The 15,390-nt window shown below is 42.6% G+C and overlaps 1 protein-coding gene across 4 annotated transcripts in view; it reads left to right on the top strand.

Annotated features, from left to right (window-relative positions):
- Nucleotides 1–15,390, top strand: part of JHY (junctional cadherin complex regulator) — a 58,419-nt gene that overhangs the window by 33,264 nt on the left and 9,765 nt on the right. For all 4 annotated transcript variants that reach the window (XM_075916396.1, XM_075916397.1, XM_075916394.1 and 1 more), the window contains 3 exons: nucleotides 5,012–5,724; nucleotides 6,814–7,105; nucleotides 10,885–10,965. In XM_075916396.1, the coding sequence (XP_075772511.1) occupies nucleotides 5,012–5,724; nucleotides 6,814–7,105; nucleotides 10,885–10,965 (1,086 nt within the window). The remainder of the gene's footprint in view (nucleotides 1–5,011; nucleotides 5,725–6,813; nucleotides 7,106–10,884; nucleotides 10,966–15,390) is intronic.

Raw genomic sequence — 15,390 nt, 5'->3', positions numbered from 1 at the left:
GGGAGGGAGTGCTTGAAGGGAGGTGCCTGCCTCCTCTTTCCTCCCCTCCCCCAAACACCTCAGGAGCCACCCCCTGTGAGGCTGCGCCCCCCCAGCAGCAGGGCTGTGTGAGGGCAGGAAGGCACAACCCCCCCAGGGACAGGGCTTATCCCTACTCCCACTCCACCCCCACAGCCCCCAAGCCTCCATTCCCTAGGGTCCCCCTTTCCAGGACTTCTCCCCCTCCCCATGCAGGGACTGCAGCCTGAGAGGGCCCCGATGGTGGACTTCCCCACTGACCGGTAGCTATCTGGGGTGACAAGCTTCCAGATGATGATTGCGACCCACTTCTCCAGTGGGATGGTGGGCCACAGGTGGGTGACACACCTCTGGAGGGCAGGGGTGAGCCAGGCACATAGCTCCAAAAAGGTGGCCTTCCACATGCAGAAGTTTTGGAGCCACTGCTGGTCGTCCCACTGCTCCATGACCAGTCGGTTCCACCAGTCTGAACTGGTGTCAAGCCTCCAGAAATGCCTCTCCGCAGTGGGGTGTGGTTGCCAGAGTGTAGCACCCGCACCCAGGGAGAGGGTCCCAAGAATAAGCTCGGGGTCGAGCTCATGCAGGACCAGGAAGGCAGCTGATACAAAATGCTGCAAAACCTGCGGCATGGCCGTGTTGGGGCCATCTCATGCCCAGAGGCAGCGCCAGCTCCATGGCACCAAGAGAAAAGCTGTGGTGTCCAAAAAAGCAGGACAACCACAGCAGGTGCCGTGAGAGCTTTGCTGTCCCTCAAAGAGGTCCACAAGCTCGCAACAGAAGCAGAGAAACGGCTGTCCAGGGAGGTCCCTTTAAGCGCGTCTCTGTAAGGCTCCGGCACCAGCACTTGGAAGCAACTGGTGACCTCAAGCCCTACCTGGAGTGGTTCCGGGTGGCCTTTTATGCAAGAGAGCATCCAATCAGTCTGGACACTCTCTTTCAAAAAGGTAGATCGCTTTTTCAATGTGCTTTTGTGTGTGGGCACTCTCTTTCAGAAGACGTTTCTTTGGAAGATCTCTTTTGAAAGAAGCTTCTTCCGTAAGAAGCCTGCAGTCTAGACGTAGCCTAATTTCTGATCAGGGCTGACTGTATGGTTACAATTTAGGGTCTAAAAATAATAATCTGAGTCGAAGGTAATGTTCATTGATAACTTCAGCTGTATGTGTATTTGATTGAGCTCTGTAACAGCCTTGTTCTTTCCCAGTGGTTTTTACAAGTAGGGAAAAATGTAGCCATCTTAATTTAGTTAATGAGGGTCTCTTTATGTGGAAATGTAATAGAATATTAACAATGACTTTCTCCAGAGATGCTTTAAAAAAAATCTATGAACCCTTGTATAAAACTGGCGCAGTAGAATGAAGAATCAGGCTGCAGTGTATTAGCATGGTACCATAAGATTGTTGCAGATTTGGTTTTGTCTCATCTATGTCAAAGGGTGCCGGAGGCAAAACAATGGCGACCAGCAACTGAAGGACCTTCCTGTGCTGCAATTTCTGCCATGGAACTGATCACTTGTTATGTAGGTGGGACAAAAGCAAATCTGGATATTATGGTGCCATGCTAAAGCACTGCAGCCTGATTCTTCGTTTCACCGGGCCCGTTTTATACCAGGTTTCATAGATTATTAAGGCCAGAAGGGGCCATTGGAATATCTAGACAGGCTGCAGAATCCCACACATTCGCCCCCATACAGAGTCCAACAACTTCTTTTTCTGGACAACAACTATTGGTGGAAAGAAACCCAGTCTCGACTTGAAGACATTTAGGGTACGTCTAGACTACAGGCTTCTGTCGACAGAAGTTTTGTCGACAGATACTGTCGACAAAACTTCTGTCGACAAAGAGCGTCTAGACTACATTGAGTTCTGTCGACAAAGCAAGCTGCTTTGTCGACATGGTAGTGTAGACGCAAAGGACAGTTTACATTCAATAACACCTTCTGTCGACAGAAACTCTGTCGACAGAAGGTGTTATGCCTCGTAAAATGAGGTTTGCCAGCGTCGACAAAACTGCTGAGTTCTGTCGACGTTATGTTGACAGAACTCAGCGGTAGTGTAGACGCAGGTATAGTTTTGTCGACAAAAGTCCACTTTTGTCGACAAAACTGTAGTCTAGACACACCCTAAGAGTTGAAGAATTCACTACTTCCCTTGATCGTTTGCTCCAATGGTTATTCATGTTCACTATTCAATTGTGCCGTATTTCTTGCTTCAATTTGTCAGGTTTTAACTTTCTTGGGTTTTCATTATGCCTTTGTCCACTAAAGTGAATCTGCAATCAAACCTCTTACTGACCTTTAAAAAACCAAGATGTTCTAGAAACACGTTCATGTTTTGTCATCTGTTAGGGGAAGTTCTGGCTTGAGTCAAGAGCAAACAAGGCAAGGAGAGGGGAGGGCCTGGAGTTTTTCCATGACTTGACATCTTCAAATTGAGACTGGACATCTTTTGGAAAGATCTGGCCCAGCTCAGCCAGTTTGTAGGAGCTACTGGGGGAGACTTCTCAGCCTGTGTGATGCAGGAGATCCCAAGAGTCTCCTCTGGGGATATGTTTCCGTAGGAAAGCTGGGCTTCTCTCCATTCATTGAACATTCCACGCAGCAGCAGTCTCCGATGAAGTGCTTCTGTCACTTTGGAGAATGGTCCCCAAGCATTGCTTTGGCAGCTGGCACACGTCACCAAACAAAGACCTTGCAGCAGCTCCAGCTCTGCTCAGCTAGCTGTTTGTATCTGCTTCTTGATGTTGAAACAAGTCCGAGAGGAAGCATTAAGTGCTGGGCAGTTGTACTGTCGGGCAAGATAATGCTACTTGAACTTGACCAAGTTATGCTGGTGTCAAACTGATGTAACTGAGTGGAAAGTCAGGCTCACGTGATCTTTACAGGGTCATTTCCACCTGTTTTAACAGACCTTTTGTATGTTTGTTTAAGATAGTTATAACACGGGCATCTCACATCTTCATAGGTAAGATCAAACAAGAGATCCTGATATAGCAGAAATTGCTCTGCAGATGGCTCATAGTATAGTGACTATGAAGAGAGAAATGTAAACACTGGAACATGAGTTGGGGGGCGGGAGAGAATAAGATGAATGAACTTATTTTTTCTTGCAAGCTTTTCTTCTTGTTTTAGTGTTTCTCTTCTCCTCAGACACTTCCTTCACCCATATGTGGGTATGAATCACAGGCTGAACACAAAATATTTTGTCAACTTCTAAAGGATTTGGGCTCCCAGTTCCCATAAAATTAATGTCTAGCCTTCTTTCCAAAACCTCTGCCCTAGTTTTTGTAGTAAGTTTATGCTGAAGTAGCTCAAGCAGATTGTTTGAATTTCCTGCTGTTCATTTGAGGCAAGAAGCTGTGCTCCTTAAGAGAGCAAGCAGCAGTTTATGCTATTATTCATGGTTAAAGATGTTCTGTAAATTTCAAATTTCTTAGTGAATGATGAATTGTACTATGCTACTTGATCCATCTGAGTGGGAAAGCAATGGCTCAGTCACAATTTGTCTCTGGTTCATGCTGAGACTGTGGGACCCTTCCATAGGAGGCACCATATGTAAAAGCACTAATCATTATGGAAGAGGTCTAGCTAACAAATTATCAGCTTGGCACCAGGAGTCAGGAATCCCCAGTGCTAAAGCTTTCACCAAAACATTCAGCTCTATATGTGGACTTAATACCTACCATTAAGCAGTTACTCTGAGTGCATGTGCTATGTAGTGATTGCAAGTGTTGGTAACAAAAGAACCCTAGGGAGAGTAGAGGATGAAATGGAGGATTTCAGTTCTGATAAAGATTAAATAGACTGAGAATGGCTTTATATATTACCTTTAAGGAAAACTATATTTTGCCTCAAAAGAAACAACACCTGGTGCCTTAATTGGGAAGATGATAAATCTGAAGTAAACCCCAGATTTCCAGTATATTGCCTTGCGTAGTGAAAGAAGCCCCACTGAACTTAAGTTCCTGAATTGTGTGTTGTTCAGATGGCATGTCGCAGGAGTTGCAAGCACAGGAATACTTGGTTTAATGATGAAACAATTTAAACTGTGTCTATTGACTTGTTTCTTTGTCCACTGCAAACAAGCCTAAAAACTGCACCCTTGGAAAAACTGTTGTGTAATGTAAGCTATGACTAGTGCTGCAGATATTAGCAATAGATAAAGAGTTGGATGGCTTGAATGGAGAATACAACATGCAGACAACAGCTCCAGGCAAATAGATTGCTTTAACTTGCAATTCCAAAAACATCTAAGGACATATTTATACTAAGTGCTTCACACTGGGAAAATATGTAATTCATCAATATGGAGAGCTTTTGATCAATACTAGCTCCTTTTACAGTATTTGAATTATAGTATTTTCATTTTTACCATGTGGAAGAGGAAATTTTTTTTTATTTGTACTATAGGTTCCAGAAACTTTGATATAAAATTAAAATCAGAAACACAAAAATAGCAAATCAGAAGTTAATGCCTTTTTCCCCTCCCATTTCTAAATCTAGCAACAAAACAGCCCAGAAACAGAACCAAATTCTCTGCTGTTGTGAATTGGCACTCCTCTATTGAGGTCAATGGAAGTGTGCCAATTTACATCAGATGAAAATCTGACTCCAAAACTTCTCCATTATGCACTGAGTCAGATCCTCCATTGGTATAAATTGAAGTAGTTCTAGTGAAGTGAAGAGGGTTTGCCACAGTTATAGCTACCTATTTTTCATGCAAATATAGAAAAGAAATAGTAAAGTAAAAGCAAGATGGCACTTCAGCATATTGTTAAAAGCTCAAGTCCCACTGATTTTTGTGGAGTTAAGCATATGCATTAGTACTGTCCTGAATTGGGGCCTAAGGTTTGTAGATGTGGAGAAATCCTTGAAGGGAAAGTATTGGAGCAGCAAAAAGTATATGTAACTTTAGTATGTTTGTCTCTTCAAGATATCATTTAGTTTACATGCAAAATGATCATTGCTGAGTTTCACATTATCTTCTGCTCTTTTTAGGATCACCAAAATAAACAGCCCCCAAAAAACAGAACAAAATTAAATAGAGTACTAAAAGAAAGCTCTTTGTCAGGGAATGATGTGCAGCATCTTCCAGGAAGACTAGCAGAACCAAGACCTCAGCATTGCAGATATCGCAAAGTAACAGAATTTGAAAACACTCCGATAAATTCCAATACCTCTGACGTGCTAGAACTTGAACAAGATGATAGTAGTTCACTGGATACTGGGTTACAAACAAATCCCTTTGTTGGTCCAATTACTTCTTCCATTAAGACTAGTTCTACAGCAAATTGGGACACACACACAAAAACTTTACCAAATATGAATTATTTTGTAAACCAGAATCAGAAGCAGCTCTCCATGAACTTGGCTTCTCCTGTACACCATCTTGAACGAGCATGGCATAAAAACGCTACTGGGTTGAATTTATCTCCAGCATATATTAGTGAAGAAAACAAGAAATATCAGCAAAACTCTGGCAACAGCCCTCTGTATAATCAGCAATATTTACAGAACAGTTACGTTTTGGAGCCTCTTACACCTGATTGGTATTCCAAGGATCACATGTTCCTAAATCATAAAAGCATTTCATCTACTTACAATGCTAATTTTGAAGAATTCATAAAAGACCAAGTTTCAACTGAGAGTCATAGAAAACAATTTTATAGAGATAAGAGCCATCACAACTACTATACTACCAATAGCTTGGGGTAAGGACGTGTCAAAATGTTATTAGCATAATAGTACATGATGCCAAGAAGGCATACTAGAGAAGAACAAAGAAATGTTCAGAAAGATCGGATACATTCAAACACAGTAATTTATTCCTGATTTATAATTTGTTTGTTAGAATTTGATGTAGTACAGCTTATTTTTAAGCTTTCACTATTCCTGCCATTCTTACACATGAAATTTCAATTGATTTTAGTATGTATGAACCTGTAAGGACTGCAAGATCAAACTTAAGAATGGAACTGAAACCCTGGTATTAAAGAGCAAAAACAAAAGCCATTTTAACTGCATTATCCATAAAATGAGTCTGGAGGAACTTGTTTGTTGTCAGCTTGGTTATACCAAAACCCAGCTTTTGGCAAGGTGAAGCGAAAATCACTAATTGCTACCAATCATGTTTCAACACTTGTCTACACAAGTACTACTCTTCTTAAAAATCTTCCCCGCTTGCAGGTCTACCAGAAGTAATGCTAATGCATATAAGGTACAAGCCTCTGGGAGTATTTTTACCAATCCTGCATTTGCTTTATTTATCAAGTTCCCATCAAAGTCAAAGGTTTTCTGTGCAGATGTTCTTGGAAGAACAAAATTTGATACTGCTAGCATGAAAAAGGCACGAGAGGCTAAGACTATTTATAGAGCTTGTATGTTGATTGAAGGTAATAAACGAAAATTCTGTTTTAAATGAAAACAAAGGCCTGATTTTCACCTACCTAAAAGGCTTCTCCAAAGCCCACTGAAATCAATGGTTCTCTTTTTAATGATTTCAGTGAGCTTTGGATCAAGCCCAGAGTTCGCCAGTTGACTTAATGAAGTTATTCATGGTACACGTGGGTGTGTTAGTGAGATCAGAATCAGTCTCAAATGATCTGATGTTTTGAAGTTTTGCCTGGATAGCCCAACGAGTTGAAAAAATATCCAGCAAACAATATCTAATGGTTTTATTAGTCTGTTTGATTAGCAATGAATATTTCAGTTTACGGATTGCTTATTGGGGCTTTGCATGTAGGTTTGAGTAAACAATTTCCTTCTTGTATTTTGTTTTTGATTTTTTTTTTTAAATTGAGGTCATCCCAATCATCTGCACACAAACTGCTAGAAGGCCCTTCTCTAACTGCGCAACTTATACAGACAATGGAAAAACATCATCAAGAAATCTCGCAACTGGAAGATGCTCACCTTGCTGAAAGGCACTTCTCTGGCTTGTTTTCACCTGTAATCCCAAGGGCAGAAAGTGACTCGGAGCTTAACACAGAAAGAAATGAAGGAAATCAAGTGAAAATTAATCGCAGTAACTCAGAAGGGTACCTGCTACAAATGGAAAAGCAAAAGCATCTGAAAGAAAAAGGGACTAGGAAGGTAAGAAAATATGAATGAGTTAGAAACCGAATTTATGTTGCTGTTCCTTCCTTTGATTATATTAGTACTTTGTGCTTATTATCCATAGCTCTCAAAGCCCTTTAATATGAGAATTATTTCCCTTTTACAGAAGGGAAATTGATACTGAGCCATTAAGTGACTTGCCCAACATCAAACTAGTCAGTGGTAGAAGCAGATATTGAAAAAGAAAATAACTAGTAGCTGATCTGAGCGACTGACTCCCACACTTCATAATCCAAGGAGTTGAGACAATTCACCTCTGTATCTTTCCACTCTACTTTTCAGAGAAGGTCACTTGTTAGAGCACCTGGGGAACTGTTGATCCTTCAAGTTATTCCAGTGGTAAAAATGATTTAGAAAGAAGCCGTTTGTATACAACAGCAGGTAGCCAGGCCTGACGTCTGAAAAAGTTATTATCCTTGTCATGCCCATTTGCCAGTCAGATCAAATCTCTTGGTTTCCTAGGGAATTCAAAGTGGACAACATTAAAAGTTACAGGATTTGTGAAGTTAATGTCATAAACATTATTCCAGGTCTGCTGGCAGTCCCATTGTGGTCACTTACCAAAATTGAGCTCGGACTCTTCTGTGTCCAAATTTCATACTGTAACCATTTAACACTGATGCATAGAACAATATAAAGATATCATTGTACACCCATGACAAATTGAATGTTTAAGAAGTTAGTTTGCCTGCACTAAGACATGCCGCTAAGCTGGAATAATTACTCATGTGCTTCATGTAGGAGGCAGATTTTCTATTGCTGCTTGACTGCCTCTAAGAAGGGTTAGCTGGATTAAGTTAGTAACCGCAGAGCAGATTTCCTTCCTTTCCCATTCCCTGTGCTTACGCCTTTGTTTTTGTCCTTTTTTCCTCCCATAACTTTCTCACACTTGCACATCTGAAGAACTTTGTGGAGAATTGAATTGCTTACGTCTCACCGTACAACTCAGCTTCTCACATTAAATGGAATTTCATACAAACAAAATAAAGTCAAATTTAATTCACACATGTTTTGGCTTTGAAAATACTCTGGAAATTACTACAGGTGTTTGAGGAAAAACCTCTCTGTTACATACAGCTAAATAGTTGATCTCTTTTTATTAGATTTGGTTTAAAAAAACAAATATAAAATTATCCAAACTCTTGTATGAAGCATTTGACTCAAAACAGAAGTCTAATATTTCTAATATATTATAGATTTCATTTGTTTGGCTTAAAACATGGTCACCATTTGAAGAAAGTACTTGTTTTGCTGATAGAAATTCTTTTGGCATTTCTATACTAGTCCATTATTGGAATTACTACAATAGACAGCCAGAAAGAAAACAAAACAAACCAGAATTGGGATTATTAAGTGTTTTCTCTGTCAGGCTTTTAAAATTTAGACCAGCTATGAAAGTTAATTGAGTCTCTTTGGAACAGATGCGAAGAGATCCAGGAATGCCAGCTCTCCCCAGACAAGCCAGAAAAGCACATTATCCTGGAGCTAACATAATGGATGGTTAGAAATGGATTAAGATGAAATTCTGGTTCCCCACAAAAATAACTAGGAAAGGAGCTTTGCACGGGGGATCAGCGCAGGGCAGAAAAGAAGTGAAAGTGCTCCCAAGCAGGGGGATAGTGCATTTTTTTAAATAAAAACATAGTATGTGCTCTCACTAGCCTTTCCTTTGGTTCAGCCACGCACCTCTTTGCAGCACCTGTGACTCGCCCCACGTACCCACCACTTCCTGCAGGGCACACAGGAAATTTCTCAATCCTCTTCATGGCTTATGTCTCAGACACCCCACCTCATGTCTCCCCCATCGTGTTTGCACTGGATTTTGAGCTTTCCACAGCTACAAAAAAGATCACATTTTCCAGGCTACTTGAAAAGTTACAGTTCTTAATAAAGATAAAGTAAGTACAATGAGATGGCTGCCAGCATATAGCACCATGTCATGATTAGCAGCGTACTTACCCTCCCAGCAAGTAATTAATGCTGTGACTTCAATTCTGTCACTCAGAGTAACACTGTAAACATCCCTGTCAACCAGTTGAGCATGTGAGCCGCAAAAATATATGGGAGTTTCTCTCTTCTGTTTGTGCAAATGACTGCACCAAAGACCTGAGCTTTAGAAGCTTTATCACCAGATGCCAGCAGGAAGAGTTACAGGCAAGAAGTGTGAGCAGGGAAAGGAATAAGCAAATCTCCTGATCTCAGAAAATGTCCTGCATACAGAGGTCAGTGAGTGGTAAAAAGTGCAGCTGATTCTGGTATGAAACGCTACGAACTGGCACGGCAATAACCTTCCTTTTGCCTGCTGCAGCACTTGTTCCATGCTGGTGTCATTAATTTTTCACCTTCATAGGTAAATCATAGAATCACCAAACACTAGAATTGGAAGGGACCTCGAGAGGACATCAAATCCAGTCCCCTGCCCTCATGGCAGGGCCAAGCACTATCTAGACCATTCCTGACAGGTGTCTGTCTAACCTGCTCTTCAATATCTCCAGTGATGGAGATTCCACAACCTCCCTAGGCAACTTATTCCAGTGTTTAACCACCCTGACAGGCAGGAAGTTTTCCCTAATGTCCAACCTAAACCTCCCTTATTGCAGTTTAAGCCCATTGCTTCTTGTCCTATCATCAGAGGCCAAGGAAAACAATTTTTCTCCTTCCTTCCTTGTGATACCCTTTTAGGTACTTGAAAAAAAGCCTGAAGCTCAGGGTCGACCCCCCAGCACCGGGGAGCCTGCACTGGCATTCCAGACCCCCGCTCGCCTACCATGGGCTGGATCACATAAAATATACTAGGCTGGGGCCCCGTAGGCTCTGGTGTGCACGGACAATGTGGAGAGTGCCTTTCTCCTTCTCCATGTCAGTGAGGGGTTTGGTTGTGTTGTTTGGGGGGTTTTGTGCTTCTCTCTTGTGTGCAGCCCTTGACTGATTTTTCTGTGGGTCAGTAGCCGCTGACCTAAAAAGGTTCCCCACCTCTGTCCTATAAGCCTCTACCTTCATCCAGGTCTTCCTGCCATCCTCCTATTAAGGATGAAATCCTGTCTCCGTTGAAGTCAGTGGAGTCTTGCCATTGATTTCAATGGGTCCAGGATTCCACCTTGTGCCTTCTCTAACCCTATTAATGAATTTGCTATCATAGCACAGGGTCTTTAGTTACTTACCAGGAGAAGGAAACATGTGAATTTCTCTGTCACCAAAAGCAAGATTGTTTTTTTAAGCTGTTTGATAGAATCCAGCTCATGAAATGGAAGACTGGCAAATTACAAAGTTGAGGTTAGTGTATTAGTTATTCAAATATCCACATAATATGGAGAATTTCTAAAAGAATATTATCACATGAAACAAATTACATGAATTCAACTTAAAGTCTGCTCACTTTACTCATAAAGCAAGTGTCAATGTTAAGTTTGAGCCTACAACCTGAATTCTGCCCATTCATTACAAACCATCTCTAATTATGTGGTCATATGCTGTAGTACAAGCAGGAAGGATCCATGCATCTTAAATGATGGTATAAATACTTTACAGTTCACTAAACTGTCTTGGTTTTCAAAATTGTTCTGTAGTCCCTGGCAACATTTTTCAAATGGGTAAACCAGTTTTTCTTCCATCCTTTCATTATATCTGGAAATGTCATTTATAGTAGAACAAACCAGCTCAGGTTCAATACGCCTTTAAAACTTGTATGTTACTTAGGGTGACTTTTGCCCTCCATGCCAGCAGTTAATGGAAGATGTATTTGTTTCTGTCTTTAGCCTTCTAGGCCAAGAGCCTATGTGAACCTGGATGTGAAGCTTGGAGGCCTTGGACCTGACTATGAAGCAGTCAGAGAGAAAGTAAGTGTCACTGATAGCATTTTGTTTGCTTTTTATGTCACTAAGGCTGTGTCTAGACTACATGCCTTTGTCGGCAGAGGCATGTAGATTAGGGTTGTAGGCAAAGGTAAATGAAGCCGCGATTTAAATGATCGCGGCTTCATTTACATTTACATGGCTGCCGCGCCGAGCCGACAAACAGCTGATCAGCTGTTTGTCGGCTCGCCGCTAGTCTGGACGTTCCCCCTGTCGACATCAAAGCCCTTTGTTGGCAGCCCTGTTATTCCTCGTGGAATGAGGTTTACCGGGGCTGCCGACAAAGGGCTTTGATGTCGACAGAGGGAACGTCCAGACTAGCGCGCGAACCAACAAACAGCTGATCAGCTGTTTGTCGGCTCAGCGCGGCAGCCATGTAAATGTAAATGAAGCCGCGATCATTTAAATCGCAGCTTCATTTACCTTTGCTGAATAAACAAATCTACATGCCTCTGCCGACAAAGGCATGTAGTGTAGACGTACCCTAAGTTATACCAAGTAAGCTAAGGTAGAATGCGGTGGCAACAAAAGCACAGTTGATAAAGTAATCAAAGACTACCTGATAGGTTATGCCCTTGACTCAAACTAAATATTAATTTCCAAAGTGGGCCGTCCTTCTGAGCATTAAAAAAGCAACTAGTACATAGGTGGGCATTACCATCAAATAAATGATAATGTTCTAATCAGGCATCTGTTCATCAGTCCATTTGTGAGTCCAACTAAGACAATAACACAAAATACTAAGATATCCTCTATCAGTTAAGTAGTAGCCCCCTTTTTTTCCATATGCATCTCTCGTGAGGTGCCTTCTCTCATCCATATAAACAATATTGAAGGAGGTCCATGACGATCTAGCACATCACACCCGTCATTAGACTGCACCTCTTCACCTACTGGAATTTTTTTCAGACTCAACAGGTATAAAACACTCAAACTTCCAGCCACCTGTGCTAAAAGAAACTCTCCCTTCACTATTAGCAATAGAGATGTGTTACACAGCTGAACAATTCTGAATCATCCATTAGCACATATTCACACTAGCCAGTTCATTGTAAAACTGCATGTAAATATATGCTAGATTTCAAGGCTTGGTTCACACAAACCCACAGCTAATTTTCATAGATTCATAAGTCAGAAGGGACCATTGTCATCATCTAGTCCAGGGATCGGTAACCTATGGCTCACCAGAGAACCAGACACGGCTCTTCTGGAGCCCCAACTTAACCCCCCCCCCCCTCACTGGCACTACAGCCTTTCAGCTCCCCGCAAGATTGGAATGCCAGTGCTGGCTTCCTTCAGGAGGGGGAGGATCCCACTGGATCCAGCATCCAGGGAACAAGCTCTGTCATTTTTTGGCTCCGCTTGCTGCCATTTTCCTTTCCCCGGGACACACTTCCTGGAGGCTTCCTTCTGGCAAAGGGGAGCAGTGGGAGGCCGAGTTATACGGTGCCTGTGACACAGCACAAAAACAAGTGCCTCCTACCCTTTCACGCCCAGACCCCCTACCCCCTCGCTTACACCCCCCTTGCCCCTGGCCAGACAGCCTACTCCCAGCCTGCTCCTGCATCCAACCTCCCACACAGACCTCACATCCTCACTTCTTCCTATACCCACCTCCTGCCTAGATCCATCCCTACCCCATTCACTGGCAGCCCTGTCTCACACACTTAACCCCACATTTTTGGCCCTGCCCCAGAGCCTAGGAGGTGGCCCACAAAATCCACTAACCCTGGGACCCCAGAAGAGTAAATCTGGCTGAGGCTTTGAACCTCAGTCTTCCCTGTCCCTCCCCCGATCAAGGGGCTGGAGCACCAGGGAAGTGGGTGTCTCAGTTGGGGGTTTCTGGAGGGTTTTTTTTTCTTTTTGCTTCTCACTTGTGTGGTCCCCAACAGATTTTCTGTGGATCAGTGGCCCCCAACCCAAAAAAAGGGTCCCGACACCTGCCATAAAGACAATGTTGAAACCTTTTGTGTTGGACATAATATTTTACTTTATTTAAAAATTAAGCTTGGCCAACAAGCCCCCACTTAGGGCCCAGCCGCACTTGGCAGCAGTGTGAAAACACTCTTGCTAGGGATGTAAGCGACTACTTAACTATCCGATAAGTATAAGTTTAACACGGGTGGCTCCCGGAGCTGGTACAAGCCGGGACTGCCAGCTCGAGCAAGCTCCTGGAGCTACCCCCGCTGCGGCTCTGCAGAGCAGTCCTATCAACTAATCGTATAGTCAATACAAATTGTATTGACTATATGAATAGCCTGATAACCACATTTTAACTCCTGCACACACCCCCCACAAACCCTGAGCCCATCATACACCTGAACTGCCTGCCCTAAGCCCCTCATACTCCCAAATTCCCAGACTCCTACACGCCCACATCCCCAGCCCCCTGCCATAACATTCTTGCACTCCCCCATGCCCCAGGTCAAGTGTCCTGAGTCCATCATACACCCAAATCCCCTGCCCTGAGCCCCACATACACTCCAACCCAGACTTCTGCATCCCCAGTCTCCAGCTGTAAGATTGACAGAAGACAGCCTGAATGTGAGCATGAAGCTGGATTTGACAAGTTATGATGTCAACTTCAAAGAAATGTGTGAAAAGATGCTCCAGCAGAAGTCCTACTAAATAAGGTGTATGAGTACAATGTTTCATTTATGCTGTTATTAATCATGTCAATTATATTAAGTTGTATATTTTCAGTCAAGCAAATGCGCATTCTGGTACAGCTCTTTGTTGATCATATGTACTGAATTTTGATGTAGTTTGACTCTTTGGTTTGAAAAAGTTGTCGACCCCTGATCTAGTCACACATCATGGAAAATATTGGCCATAGGATTTCCCTGAATTAAATCTTCCTTTATGTGGTTGAACTAGAATGTGTCTGTTAGAAAAACAGCCATTCTTAAAGTTTCCATCACAACACTGATAAGTTGTTCCAGTGGTTAATTACCCTCATTTAAATATGTACACCTTGTTTCTAGTCTGAATATATCTAAGTTTTCAGCCAATCAGTCAACTTCCAGTCATTAGAGCTTATTATACCTTTGTCTGCTAGATTAAAGAGCCCTTTACTATGAAATGTAACTATAAGTCATCCTTAGATTATTATTCTGGCTCTTCTCTGAACTCTCTCCAGTTTTTCAACATCTTTCTTAAATTGTGAACAGTGGACCCGGACACCATATTCCTGTAGGTGTTACACCAGTGGCTAATACAGAGGTCAGATGATGTCCATATTCCTACTGAATATGTCCCTGTTTTTACATCCAAGAAACACATTTGCCCTTTTTAGCCACAGCGTAGCACTGGGAGCTGATGTTCAGCTAATGAGCAACGATGGACACTCCCCCATCCTGGAAATACAGCAACATTCTTTGTTCCTAGATATGTGACCTTTCCTTCAGCCATATTAATACACAGCTTGATTTCACCTAGTTTGGCAAATGATCTAGATCCCTCTAACAACAGCACATCCTCCTCATTATTTACCACTCCCCCAATCTTTGTATCATCTAAAAACTTGATCAGTAATGACTTTGTTTGCTGCCTCATCATTATACAAATATTAAGTAGCATAGAATCAAGAACAGATCTCTGAGGGATCCCACTAGAAATCATCCAATTGATCATTCTCTATTTACAATTGGGCAGAGATGCTGTTCCTAGCATCTGTTTGCCAGAAGCTGGGATTGGGCTACAGGAGATGAAACACATGATAATTACCTGTTCTGTTCATTTCCTCTTGGGCACCTGGCATTGGCCATTGCCAGAAGAAAGGATACTGGGCTAGGTGGACCTTTGGTGTGACCCAGTTTGGCTGTTCTTATGTACAAGTAGATTGAGGCCTAATCCCATTTAGTGCTTTATTGATTTTGTATCATTCTAGTTTCTTAATCAAAATGTCCTATGGCACCAAGTCATCTAGATTTATTACATCAACATATATTAGCACGTCTTCACCTCATGGGCACCCCCTTGTCTCATGCAGCAGATTGCAGGGATCCTTGTCTGACTCTTCCCACCCAGAGTCTCTTTTGAATCTACAGTGGCCTCTCTGTGTCTTCTCCTGACCCCCCTTCTGGGTGTTCTGGGGATTGGCCCTCCAACCAAGTCACAAAAGTTGAATCCCCTTCCCGAGCAGCAGTAGCAAGTCCAAATACAAGTCCATGAATATTTGAACTAATGGCCCTTCCACACCCCTCATGCTCCACTGTGGTTCTCCTGTTGGCTCCAGGAGAAACCCCATCTGCTAGGGTAGTTTGTTCTCTGTTATTTCCTGTCAATTAAACCTTATCCCAGGATTTCTCTCCATCAGAGAGACCTGTCTCCTAGGCAGCTTCTCTTGTCAGGAGCTCCCTCACTGTGCTTATTAGACCTAGTTCTGTCTCTTCTGGCCAGGAGGCAATT

The sequence above is a fragment of the Pelodiscus sinensis genome, unplaced genomic scaffold (genome assembly GCF_049634645.1).
Source record: "Pelodiscus sinensis isolate JC-2024 unplaced genomic scaffold, ASM4963464v1 ctg35, whole genome shotgun sequence".
Taxonomy (NCBI): Eukaryota; Metazoa; Chordata; order Testudines; family Trionychidae; genus Pelodiscus; species Pelodiscus sinensis.
Note: the sequence above shows the minus strand (reverse complement) of the source record. Positions and strands in the feature narration are given on the sequence as shown.